The sequence below is a fragment of the Leptinotarsa decemlineata genome, unplaced genomic scaffold, assembly GCF_025532065.1.
Source record: "Leptinotarsa decemlineata unplaced genomic scaffold, Ldec_3_MD MMD2_tig00026336_RagTag_RagTag, whole genome shotgun sequence".
Lineage (NCBI taxonomy): Eukaryota > Metazoa > Arthropoda > Insecta > Coleoptera > Chrysomelidae > Leptinotarsa > Leptinotarsa decemlineata.
Genome location: NW_027412692.1, coordinates 2,287,676 through 2,302,018, shown reverse-complemented (window position 1 = coordinate 2,302,018; position 14,343 = coordinate 2,287,676). Strand labels below are relative to the sequence as shown.

The following is a 14,343-nucleotide window of genomic DNA, read 5'->3' as shown; positions in this document are numbered from 1 at the left end:
ATAGGGGCCACAGTCCCAAATTCAATAATAATTAAACCCAAGCGTCAGTTTTCGTTCCCAACGGAACATAAACAATAAATGAAAGCTGTCTGGTTAGAATCTAGCAGCCACAGGTTATGCTCAGAGGCTAAACCTCATGTATGTGAGCAAATTCCACAGACACTCTGAAGCATTGAAATTTTTTGAGGTGTGTATATCTACTTGTGATGCAATGTTTGGAACCTTTGGTGTAGTAATGGATATTACTGGAGTTTTTCCCAACACCAAACCGTTATTTCAACACCTCGACACGTGTTTCGATCACCAAGTGATCATCTTCAAGAGTAAGATCCAACTGAAGATGATCACTTGGTAATCGAAACTCGTGTCGAGGTGTTAAAATAACGGTTTGGTGTTGGCAAACACTCCAGTAATATTCGTGTGTATATCTGTTTAATTAAAAATATTGTTCATAACACACAAATTGATAGATGCCTCCAGCAGCCTTACCTATCTAGATATTGTTATGTTCAGTTTTGCCATAACTAGCTTCTGAGAGAAAACTAAGACCCAAAAAGTTTCTTCAGATCGTTTTTTGATAATAAAATCTTTTGGTGTTGTTTGGTCATCAACATTTTGATATACATAAAGAACAGTTGACTTTATTGAACGTTTTTAAACATTGTGTTAGGAATCACACGTTAAAAGGTAAGACCTCGTTAGTCCTTAGCTCGCACAAGTTTCTCAACTTCTGAGAGTTGAAGTTCGTATGGGGGCGACAGCTGATTAACGGAAAAACAGATTTTAAACAGATTGGAAGTGTTGGAGAAAATATGTATCCTTGAAGAATACTAGTATTATCATTTGTGACTGAACTATTGATAGCTACATATAAGGAACAATATTTATAGAAGTTGAAGAACTACCCAAACATCAGGAGTCAGTGGTACAAATGTTTTCAGAATTATTCATCAACAAAAACTCCACTCTCTCTAAATGAAAATAATTCATGAGTTGAACGGAGATAACTTCAAAGAATTTTATGAAATTCTCTCGGAATGTGTCAAACATGAACTACTTTTGATGTACATCACATGTTTTTAGGCCAGTAAATCGTCTACATTTTCTATACTGGAGTGAATCTCCAAATGTCTGGTCAAATTCACACGTATCATTTCAAAAACTGAATGTTTGGACATAAATTTTGGGTAACCATATTATAGGACCATGCTTTTTGAAAGCGCACCTAACTAGTGAAGGATATATCAGTTTACTAAATGATGAAGTTATACCAAGAATTACCGACGCCATCCAGTTAAACAATGAATGAAAGCTTTCTGGATAGAATCTAGCAGCCACAAGTTATGCTCAGAGGCTAAACCTCATGTATGTGGGCAAATTCCACAGACACTCTGAAGCATTGAAATTTTCTGAGGTGTGTATATCTACTTGTGATGCAATGTTTGGAACCTTTGGTGTAGTAATGGATATTACTGGAGTTTTTCGCAACACCAAACCGTTATTTCAATACCTCGACACGTGTTTCGATCACCAAGTGATCATCTTCAAGAGTAAGATCCAACTGAAGATGATCACTTGGTAATCGAAACTCGTGTCTAGGTGTTAAAATAACGGTTTGGTGTTGGGAAACACTCCAGTAATATTCGTGTGTATATCTGTTTATTTCAAAATATTGTTCATAACACACAAATTGATAGATGCCTCCAGCAGCCTTACCTATCTAGATATTGTTATGTTCAGTTTTGCCATAACTAGCTTCTGAGAGAAAACTAAGACCCAAAAAGTTTCTTCAGATCGTTTTTTGATAATAAAATCTTTTGGTGTTGTTTGGTCATTAACATTTTGATTTATAAAGAACAGTTGACTTTATAGAATGTTTTTAAACATTGGAAGTGTTGGAGAAAATATGTATCCTTGAGGAATACTAGTATTATCATTTCTGACTGAACTATTGATAGCTACATATAAGGAACAATATTTATAGAAGTTGAAGAACTACAAGGAAAATCGCATTTTCAAGCCTCAACAAATCTGGCACCTGTTTCTTGATTCCATTATTCCAAAAATGGTTAAATTTGGAAAGAGATCACCTGTTGATTTTGCTTCCGAAAAAAACTATGTTATTCTGTGGTATTCCCCCTTTGAAAAAATCCATTGAACATTATTAACTAAAAGGAAATTTCTTTGGTCATTTTACTCATTAATTCATTAGTTCGGACTTCCATTGTCGAATATGATATAAATAAAATGATTTAAGATCCCTGTAAGAATTATTTTGTATCATAGTAGACAATGGAAGTCCGAACTAATGAGATTCACCATGAAACTTGGTCAACCACTTCAAACAAGGACAATTAGATATTTTTTATAGAAACATTGACAAAATTCATAAAAACATCAAATTCACTGTTGAACTAGAAGCAGACTATTCAAACTCAATGGATTTCTTGGACTTGACATTAGTAGAATGAACAACAAGCATAATTTCATCACAAACCATACCATATGGATATTCATTGTAATTCTACCTATCCTTATCAACACAAAATAGCATCTTATAATAACATGATTCATAGATTAGTCGATGTTCCTCTTTGAAAAGGTAATTTGAATAAAGAACTCAATAACATGAATCAAATTGCAGTAAATATCGGCTTTAAAGACGTAGATGTAGCGTTTTTACTATTGATAATCAAAATCAAAATTATAGAGCTTTAACATATTTTGGACAAACAACAGAAAAAGTGGCTCAATTTCTGAATAAACAAGATATTGAAATTGGGAAAGTTAGTTAAAAATAATGAAGTCAAAACGTCCAAACTCAAGAAATCACGAATATATAAATTGATATGTGGAATTTGTCCTGAGGTATATATTGGTCAAACTGGCAGAAGATTCAGGAATCGCATCCAGCAACATCATATGAATATTCTGAATGAGAGAACAAGTTTAACATATTTAGATCACCTTTCAGAAGAAAATCATATCTTTGTCAGACATTTCACATCATATATATAAAAATGGATGTTTGTTGGTTAGTTGGTTGGTTGGTGATAAACTTCTACATTGCTCAACCGATCGTGATGAAACTTGACATGTATAAGTTATTTTTCATAGAGAAGGTTTTTAGGCTATCAATTTTTCTGTTACTCGCCACTAGATTCGTTCGTTTGTTGATTCTGATTTTGTCAAAACATTGGAACAGCAGCAATACAGCAACATAGTACTAGTAGAAAATAAAGGTATATAGCTGAATCATTTGGAAACATTGAAAATTAATAAACTCAAACATTTTACGGAATGACCAACTAGATTCAAATGGATCACCATTATTGAATTTGTTTTTTTTAGAAACCGATGTTATTCTAGTTTTTGTAAACATTTTATTGGTGATATAGAAGTAATGTATGTTCTAGGTTATTATAATTGAGTATGTACCAGAGGTATATAAAATTTGGGTAGATGTGCTCTAGGTAATTATGATTGAGTATGTGTCTGAGCAGGTAGTTCTCACTAGTGATTACGTGGGTTATATAAAAGTTAAAGTGAAGAATTACTTTTCAGTAATTCACTACGAAAAAGGTACTGTGATAGCGAAACATGGTGTGATATTTTTCTGAAGAACGAATCGTTTTCGGTGTAGTTTGTAAAATAACTATAGATCTTTATCATGTAACGGCCGGGTCAATCAGAAAAATTAAAAAACTATCCGCTCTTCAATATTGACTTATTTTGTCGTAGTAAATTTCAATTTGAATTATCCCTCGTTTAATAATGAATCTTACACCTCAGTCAGCGATTGATATGTATATCATACAACATACAAATGGTCGTTCCTAATATTACAGGCATACTAGTAGGAACTAAAGTCTCAGAAAAGAACGTGACATTTTTGCCTTGATATGTCTCTTGCAGTGGCGTATGGAAATGATGATTAGGAAAAATGATTATAAAATATATAGGACCACAACCTGATAAAAATATTTTCGTTTTAATGTAATAATATTTCTGAGAATTTAGTGCTTAATATTACGTTAATTTAGTATACACAGTTTAAGACTGTATATACGAAACAAATACTTTTATATGAACACTGAATCATACAGAAGATACTTTTCTCTACTCAGTTTGTATTTCAAACATTCGTTGTGGAATAAAAATCAAATATCATTCACATGAGTTCTACTTTAAATGTTAAAAAAAATGTTGAAAAAAATATCATTCACTCATGTGAGTGATATCAGATTTTTATTCCACAACGAATGTTTGAAATACAAACTGAGTATAATTCTGTATAATTCAGTGTTCATATAGAATTTTTTTTTTCGTGTAAATCAATGTTTAAATGAAAGTAGCTGATTCAGGAGGACTTTCTTTCAGTTTGTGTCTGAAAGTTACTTCTTTGCATGATCTGCACATCCATGTATAGAGTTACTTATTTTCAAATTGATTATTTCCTTCCATTCTTTGGAAGATTCTCTCATCCTTTTTTTTTGTATCAAGATGGAGTAGTAGAAAGCCAAAAACCTTCTTCTCCAAAAATTAATCACTCCTAAAAATATAACCCCTTCAATTCAGATGTATTTGTGTTGTTTTCGATTCAAGTCCCTCACTAGGTTACCTTCAAGAATAGTCAATTTAGGATTAAAGCACATCTCTACATTGTGTTCGTTTGATATATTGCACAACTCATAAAGCTACAACTGATTATTTTTAATTCAGTAACAATAAATAGTTCCACTGTCAGACCATGTTTTCAATATTTGTATATTTTCACAAACCCAAACTCTTTGTAATAATTATAGTATGTCTGCTTTCTCATGTCTCCTTCAAAATACAATTATCATAATTTCATTTGTTATTATAGAGCAGAGCCATTGCAGGTCACGAATGTCCGAGTTTTTAATTATAATCGTATTTCTTCGGCAACGAAAGGCAGTAGCAATTTAGTCCTGAAATAAAAAGGATTTTTTTTAATAATGGGGCACCTTACATGATACCTACCGGTTTTAGAAAATCTAAAAGGCTAGCTACTATATAATGACGTCAATTAAATTCGTATCAGCACATGAAGATTGTGGAAGGTAGAGAAAAAAGTAAGTGAAAAAGTATTGTTGCACCTGACCAATGACTGAAGCTGAATATAAATTGAAACAAAATTGTTTTGCATAAGATTCTTTCGTTCAAATTTTTTTAGTATACTTTTTGATGGCTTTGTATGTGTACTATGATTTTCAGGGTACAAAAATCATAAGATTGTTTGTTTCTGGAGGATCTAGAATAATGGTTCAACATTTCTGCACCGAACAGTTATTTCCATCCTTGCTCGCTCAAAGGGTGAATGCCATCAACAAATCCGAATTTATGACAAACATTGTTTGTCAGTCATTTTATCGTACATGGGAAAAAAGAAAAGCTACCAAGTACTTCATAATAAAACGCAATTTTTCGACGTTAGAATAATATTGGGATACCTCTAGATCTATGATGAAATATGTACTACCTTCCTTTCTAAATGTGGTAACTCCTTCTTGAATGCTACTCTTGAAGTAGTGGAATGCTACAAATACAGCTTGTTTCTCGTCAATATTTGAGTGAGTAGAGATATTTTGATTTTTTTTATGGAAAAATATTTTTCAACCAAATTTTCGAATAAACCTACATATTGTTGTAGGTTCATTCGTATATTCGTATTTTTCAAAGACATAATTTTTTATTCACTTCAGTGGCATTCGTGCGTGATTTGCACTGAATCATTTTGGAGTTCAAGGTGATACTGTTGTTTATCAAAGTGAACATCATATTTTAATTCTCATGCTGACTAAATCTAGTTTTTTTGTATAAACATGGAGAAGTAGAAAACAAAATCCTTTTTCTCCCAAAAAGTAAATCTAGTTTCACGAATTTTTTTCGTTCTTCGTATGGTTTGGTCATAAAAAGTAAAATTATGCACTATCGCAATGAGCACTGGAAAAGTTTTAAACCGAAAACATCTTATGATGCTAGGTTTCACAAAAATATCTAGAATCATGAAATCATCGTAATACCTGAACTGCAGCACACTGAAGTTCAAAATTTTTGAATTTAAGGACATATGTTCATGCAGAATTCATTCTCAAAAATTAACTCAAAAATAACCTCTTCAGATACCAATATATAATGGAGAATCTCGATAGTAATTTTTATGAAACATTGATGTGGGATGTTACGGAGGAATTGTTTATCTTTATTAATACCTCATGTTGATAAGGAATCCAATGGAATTAACATAATTGTTCATTGTTCATAACTGTATTGCGTCATCCATAAACAAAACTACATAAACACCAGTATCACATTATCAAAAAGATACATACACGTAAACACTTTCTGCTTGACAAACAACCGGGTATATTACTGTACAAATTGAACGGGACTTTAATGTTTTGGTTTTCACTTCCGCCTGGGTGAATCCTCATGACCATAAAAGAAAGTTCAGCCAAGTGGACAGGCAATTACAAATACATCCTATAAAATGAACGTATTTCATACCACACCTACCTAGGGCTTTGTTTTCGACAATGATTTCCATTCTTTGATCATACTTTCTTGCGAGAAAGTCCAAATTAATCACTGTAGTATCCCATATAGTAATTGATCACCAGCTTGAAATGACCAATAATTCAGTCGACTTGAGGATATCATTACTGAGAAACCGCACTCTTGTTAATTGAAGAGCCACTTTTGATTTCCATCCATCAAGGATAAGTTCGAAAAATGTCGCAACATAGGAAAAAATCTCAAAACATCTGATTTTTCTTCTAAACCTCCAGGAGCTTCATAAAAGCAATCATCAAGTACATGATGAATATTCAAAATGTGAGTTTGAAATGTGTTTTTCCGTCCCTAATTATTCAATTCGTGACATATGACACAATAATTGAAGTTCATTTGGAGAACGTTGTTAATTCAACACACTCCGCAATAACTCAACTCAATAATGAATATCCGTATAGAAAATCCATTGCTAGGGCCACAATGGATTGGTATATGTCTCACAGTTCTAACAAATCCATTGGATATGGTCATGATTGTCAGACCTATGATCACGTATGAGCCAATTACCTGGAAGTACCATTAGTGGAAAGAGTTACTACGTCTTCTGGATCATCATGGATACAAAGTACTTGGCTATGCGAATGACAGTCATCTTGACTCAGGGTAAATACAATAAAATAGTTAGGGGATGCATGCAGCACGCCCCTCACCTCTGAAACTACCATGTGAAGAGATACATTTATTAGAGAAGGTCAAGTACCTCACTAGATCGCAGGCTGACCTGGAACCAACATCTACGGAGAGATAAAAGAAAAGCGGAGGCCAGGTGAAATGATCAGGTGAAATGATCATGTTTCAAAACGTCTTAACTGTCACCATTGAAAAAAAATGACGATGCATAAAGTAAACCATTTCATTTTTCACATATAGTCAGTGGGCATACTTGAAGACTGGCTATGAATCAAATTATCTAAAAGAACAATTCGTTTACGTCAGTCTCAACTCCCTATCTGATACCTATCAGAAACTGACCTGAACGAATTGTTCTTTTATATGGTTCGATTTATAGCCAGTCTTCAAGTATGAAAACTGAGTAGATGTGAAAAGTTTTCTTTCCTTATACGAGGAATTGGGCAAATTTCGGATATGTGGTTGGTTACCTCGTTCACAGGCAGATTGGGCGATGACAAACCTGTTGTTTGTTGTTCGCTTCAGCCTAGTTCGAGGAATGATACTCTGAAGGAATTTGATTTTCAATTATCGATAATTATCGACTTTTTGTTGATGATAGACACTACCTTGCACTGACGAGTGGCCAATCTGCCCGAAACCGGTCTGCAAGTGGGTTTCAATAATTGAAAATCTATTGCGGCAGTTGTATCACCAACAGCATATGCAGAAATAACTTCAGTGTCGGATATAAGCCAACATCCTTCGTGGTATTAGCCAGGGGAGTAGTGTTTTTCTGGCCTGAACAAATTGTTTCTTTAGATGAGTTGATCATTAATACTGTTATTAATGTTCATCAAGCAACGGGTCAGTTCATTCACTTATTCTCATTTTTTCTGAAAGTGCCATTAACCCCTCGTAGAGGGTTGAAATGCGAGAGTTGAAAATATTTTTTTTAACTCTCTCTTGATGTGTTCTTTCCTAAAACGCAAGTTTTCAATTTGACACCCTGTATACTGAATCTGACAGTTTATGCATGACTCACAATCGCGTTTCGGCTGACTAAAAAACCAACACATCTATGAGGAGATAATTCATCTTATAATCGATATTATACCAAAGATTGCTCTAGTCAATCCAATATCGTGCAACACGGCATTCTGTTTGATGTATATTCACGATTTCCTTTTTTACCATAAATAACAGTTACCTTTGTTCGACTCGTTAATTTTTAGGCGGTATTCTTGACCAAACTATCAGCCCGGGGGGGTCCGGATTCCATTTTTTATGGTAATATAATAGCATGTTGCTGCTCTCGAAGATGGATATGGATGTAGCATACGCCAAAGAGCAACAAAAAAACTGGTGTACTTTTTTGTAGTTGCAAAGGAGATTTGTTCACGCGATCACACCACACATCTGGCCTTAGCTACTGGGCATTCACGAGAATTACACCCATTAAAATTGGTCTCAAATACACCAACTGGTAGCGTATACGAAAACCACTGTACTAATAATGATGATGCAGCTGAGTATCGTTTGGTTACAGAGGCGGGTTCTGATGCTATCACAAAGTTAATTAGTTCAGATTTGACTTTCATTGAAACACATATTGAACGAAAGTCATCTTTTTATACCATTCTTCGGATAACTTCTTACTCTACTACCTAAATTCCAAGTATTTTTCACGAAGACAATTGGTCTACTCATCAGTAACTCGTCGTATTGAATAATTTTGTTAAGAAAACCGGCTGAGGAATTATACAGATACTACGTTTCAGATATTGAATTCATTTCCGTCTCCAGTTCTACGTATCCGTTCTATGCCAAACATATCAAAAAATCGAAATCCCACATTGAATTGGTCAAGAACAAAGTGGAAATCTCAAATTACTGAAATGCTAGTTTAATTAATTAGTTTTGAAAAAACTCAACCTCTACTACGAGTCTGTAGCTTGATAAAAACCCCCATGATGAGAATCGACCAATTGAAATTTTCATTTGTTGAACTTGTTAAAAATATATGGAACTCATTAATGTTCTTCTTGGTTTCATAACAAAAAACTATTGAAAATTTCAAATATTTTGTTTACATTTGACTATAATTTCTCGAGACCCCTGATTCTGAAGTCGAAAGTGCCGAACCTCATTACAAGTTAACTCATTAGGGATTTGCAATATATTATAATGAGTTTTTAAAAGAATGAGAATGAATTTGGATTTCATAAAATAATTGTTGGTTTCATTAATCATTCAAGTTTTATAAATTTGGGTTGGCTTTCAATGTATAGAAAATTTTCTCAACACCTCAGGAGTTGAGAAACGGAACGCACTTTATTATGGAAATGTCAAGTACTAGTTCTGACACTAATCGCCTATTCGTTATTTGGAAATGCAGGAAATATTCATGAATATGATTTCAAATTTATTGTCCTTATTGTATATTTGGACAAATCTTTTATATGCATATATATTTCATTCGGTGACAAGTTTGAACTTTGGATATTGTTGCTATAAATACCTGGCTTCTCTCATTTTTGTGTGAAGTGATGTACCAATTTGTTGGCCTATGGAAATCGGAACTCTGTCTCAATATACTTTGTCTATTTTCTTTTATGATGAATTGACTTTTCCAGGTAGGTAGTATTAAATTTAATTCAATTTTAATTTATCATTAGTAGAATACTCGGATTTAAATTGTTTTTGACTTAATTTTGAAATATTTGTGGAGTATAAAATTAGGGTGGCTTCTCTCTTTTCGGCTTGGAAAGGAATCCCTTTTGTTGACAAAAAAGTTGAATCTCAACTACTTTTCTTGGATACCGACTACTAATTGTCACAAGTTGAAATTTAGAAGTTTCATATTTCTAATACTAGTTAACTTACAATTTTGATACATACTTCTAAAATTAGCTACATTTCTCTTTTGTATGTTTACAAATTTTGTATAACCTCACTCATGTCTGAATACCTTAATTTTATCTGAGCATCATTTAATGTTCGTAACTGAGAAATTCATTCATTTTCCTTTTATTGATTTCTCTGAGTCAATTTTATAAAAATATTGGTTACCATTTTTCCTCCTTCAAATTTGCGAGGGCAATATTATTTATTTTACAAAAACGAGCATGAGAAAGATGGCTGGCTGACTGATGGACCAATTACACCCCTATTGAGTTTATTTGTATGGAAACCCATTAGGGCAAGCCTGCTTTACAATGAATAGTATTTTCAAGTTTTCAGTAAAAGTTATTTATTTTGGTGTCAAATGATCTTATTTCCAAATAAATATTTTCAGCTACGCCAATGATTTTGAGTCGTGAGTGTTGATGACACCAAGACGATCGTTTGACCACACCGTGTGTTATTGTACTCGAGGCTCACGAGGTTTCTCTTCTTATAATTACAGTATATTATTATCCGGAACGAATTTGACAAACGACTTCATCAGAACTACGCTAGATGAACCTATCCATTACATGTTTACAAGTGAAATATTTAGACTTGATCATTCTGAGAAGTTTGTGTTTCAACCATCACGAAAATTGGTTGGTTGGGAAAAGTGGGGGCTCAAATCAATTGCTTTGTGAGTGGTGGGTAGGCCTATTGGGCATCAGCACGAATTCGAAGAAAGCAATAATGACCTGGAAATTAGAAGCCCCAGCACACGATTGGGATTCACCGAAAAAAGATAATCAAGGGAGTTACTGACCTGAGAGAAACGTCTAGACAACCAAGGTGAAAGTATATGCATGGTTAATGTATTATACTTTTGGGTAGAACTATGAAAGCGAACGAGCATACCATCTATGAGATGTCATTCACTCAGGTACTGGTCGCAACTAAAAATCAATAAATTATAAATACTGAGTGGAGCAATTGGATTTTCCGTCGGAAAATGAACAGAAAATACGTCCCCCACTCACAAAATGATTTAAACTTATTTAACCTCAAGGTTAGCACATTTCAATTCTTTTATTTTATTTATTCTTCGGTCTATCGCCCCATCTGGGATATAAGATTATAGTTACATTCACAATCTATAACAACCGGAAAAAATACAATCATTCTATACTTGTGACAACTTTGGAACCTGATTCAATGGAATATTTTTTCTTGGACCTCTGTCGTGACATCTTTCCAAGTTTTCCAAGGTTTATCTGCTGTTGGTTTGGCTTGCTGCTCTCTCTATTGACATTCTATATATGTATCCCAACTATCCCAATTTTCTTTCATGCATAACCTTGCCTATCGGCTTCATTTTTCAGTTTTTCTGAAACAATGTATTTCTTATCTTGTCTCTTTCATTTTTGCCTTCTATATTTTTATCACTTTTATTTGTAACTGAGGTTACTGCAGTTTCGTCCTATAAAAACATTTTCAAACTTCAAACTGGTAAAAAACATAGAAAGTTTCAATTCTCTTTTTTTCATAATGATTTCCTACCACGTAGTAACGGCTACATCCATCAATTTATTCTTGAACTCCTTATCGGTATTTTGTTAGATATATTTGAGAGACGGTTCACTTTGACTATCTTGAGCTGCCTGTAGGAGAAAAGAGGAAAGGTTAAAAATTCTATAAATCTGTATAGGATTTATTCCTTTATAGATGTTTGTACTTCAAACTATACGGGACATAAATTGCAAATTTGATAAAGAAGAAAGTAACGGATTTACGACAGTACCTTAAATAAGTACCAAATTTATAATTTATAGTCATTTGATTTATATGGCAATGGTAATAAGGAAGTTCATACCACAGACTTACACCATAATTAAGACATCAATAATAGAGAATTGTCGTTTTATGTTCTATCAACACCTTGATAATGGCATGCGTCGTTTAGTTGATAATATCATAATTGATTCTCAAAGTGTTCAGTACCGTTTGAACACAGCTGCTACAAGTTTTATTATTACTTCTGCTACATCTTTATTTCTGGTGTCTTTTTCAAACAATTGGAATACTTATTTTCCTGTGATAAACTTTCATTTTTTTTCTACTCAGTCATACTTGAAATTCGCCTCATTTCAGCCTCAACGTGTGGAAGAGTTTGTAATTCTAATCTATATTGAGATTATTGCGGTAATGGAAAAACAATTGAAGATAAGTGTTATATTCTGATATAACTTCGGAAATATGATTTTGTTATTGAAATTGAAGTTGTCAAGTTTCAGTAATGAAATAAATATTTTCTCATGGTGATCATTCTTGATACTGATCTGAGTCAGCGTTCCGTGTTAGGCACGTTCGTAGTGGCAAAATCGTTTTATTGGCAAAACCACAATCTGAAAAATTTCTAGTAATTCTGATAACTAATACAGTGGCAAATCTAAAGAAATGAACTTTGAACGTTCAAGCTAGTCTCGAATTTACCTACACAGTAGGTTGAATGGACTGACGCCTATCAGAAAACAACTACTCTCCTGGCTAATACTACGAAGGGGGCCGGATTATATCCGACAGGCGTTAGTGCAGAAATCATCACAGAAAATTTTCTGCATATGCAGTTGGCACACCAGAAGGCAAACTTTTTGAAATCGTTTTCATTGGACCGAAAATTCTTTTTAGAATTTCTGTTTCTGTTTTCTTTCCAGTTGATCATTTACTTTTGGAGGAATGGGTTGGTTCCCATTTTTTCTCCATACCAAGATGATCACAAGCTCATTGATTCGATATTTTTCCAATTGTTCTTTCTCGCTTAGAGAAAATACTCAACTTAGTTTTCGAGCACTACAAGAAAAACATTCAGACAAACTTCACCAGGAAGTTTATTCCACATGAACGCAATTCTTCAGGTGGAAGAGTTCTCAAACAGTGAAGTTCAAGGTGTACTCAGTTGAACCCCAAAACGATGAGCAGCCACAGTTCATCGTGTATTTCTGATATGTACCACTCTTGAAAAAAAAAATTATCAGATATATATAACACGTTTTCTTCCTGGGAAAACAAGAGTTTTAATCTGAACAATGACCAGAGCTAGATCGATAGAGAATCTGTAGTTTCAATTATCTTCTAATGATGATAACTTTGTTAGCGAAACACGAGGCAAGAGACTGCATTTTCGTTCTGGTGAGGTAAAATTATTTCTAACAAATTCATTTCAAGTCATTTCTGCAGTCATAGAAAATCATTGGGAAAGCTTTCATTTTTACAAATCCTGGAGAGTGAATGATGCTCAATCATTTTTAGAACATCCTTGGCAGAAAAACCTGGTATGAGACGAACACCAAACACAGGATGGGAGCAGGAAATCCACTCGATTAATACACACACACACATCTGTTTTCCTAGCGGATGTATGCAATCTGGCGATGCAATGCAATGTTCATTTGTAGCCACGGGGAACAAGCATCAGAACACACATCAAACAATTCATTACAAACCCACTTATACTAACAGGTTTCTTATTAAGAACTGAAACCTCCAGGATTTGTGAACCACATCTTCTTGAAGAAGAACTTCGTTATGTGGGCATTACTCGGCAGAAGAAATCAAACTTGTTCTACATCCTGGAACAGAAATACCCCACCATTGATCACGATACAATTGCCAGTAAAAGGCACAGTCTATTTATCATACATACCTTACATACAAAGTCAAGATCGGCCAAGGACATGAGAAAGCCTTCACCATCCGCCAGTGTTCAACACAAGTGTAGCTGCCGCCTCATGCAACCGAATAACTCCGTAATGGTACAAACGTACCACGACGAAAATACGAAGAAATTGCTGTCCTCAAAGCACACTCACGATTGATCCCACATGGAGGCCATTTATATCACTTAACATCCCAACAGTTTCAATAGAGAAGAAGGTATATGGTCAACGTGGTATCCAGAAGGACAGAAATGGACTAGGACACAACTTCGATCGACATCCCATGAGTAGCATACCTGTCAACAATGTGAACCAATCAGAACAACCTAGTAACAGTGCGAAGGAATCAGAACGACTCAGCAAAAGTGCAGACCAATCAAGAATGAGCTTTAGCATGGACCACCCGCCCTCGCCACCACCACCCCAAGATCTTCCCCGCCACTCTCTAAAATTATAAATATCAGTGTACAGTAGCTCGCCAGTCAGTCTTTGCTGATACTTTGATATATTTTAACCTTTATGCTCGTCGTCAACA

General features: G+C 34.1%; 1 protein-coding gene and 1 long non-coding RNA gene across 4 annotated transcripts in view; both read right to left on the bottom strand.

Annotated features, from left to right (window-relative positions):
* Window positions 1–14,343, bottom strand: part of LOC111518191 (uncharacterized) — a 151,754-nt gene that overhangs the window by 14,032 nt on the left and 123,379 nt on the right. Inside the window, exon 1 of one of the 3 annotated variants that reach the window (XM_074183217.1) lies at window positions 13,796–13,985. The exons of the other annotated variants lie outside the window; for them this stretch is intronic. Coding sequence (XP_074039318.1) covers window positions 13,796–13,845 — 50 coding nt within the window. The 5' untranslated portion in view covers window positions 13,846–13,985. Of the gene's footprint in view, window positions 1–13,795; window positions 13,986–14,343 lie in introns of those variants that run through there. 3 annotated transcript variants of the gene reach the window in all.
* LOC141485765 (uncharacterized) lies at window positions 4,659–10,364 on the bottom strand. The gene is made up of 2 exons (XR_012467434.1): window positions 9,728–10,364; window positions 4,659–4,952 (listed from the first exon to the last, which is right to left on the bottom strand). It is a non-coding gene; the product is annotated as an uncharacterized lncRNA (long non-coding RNA).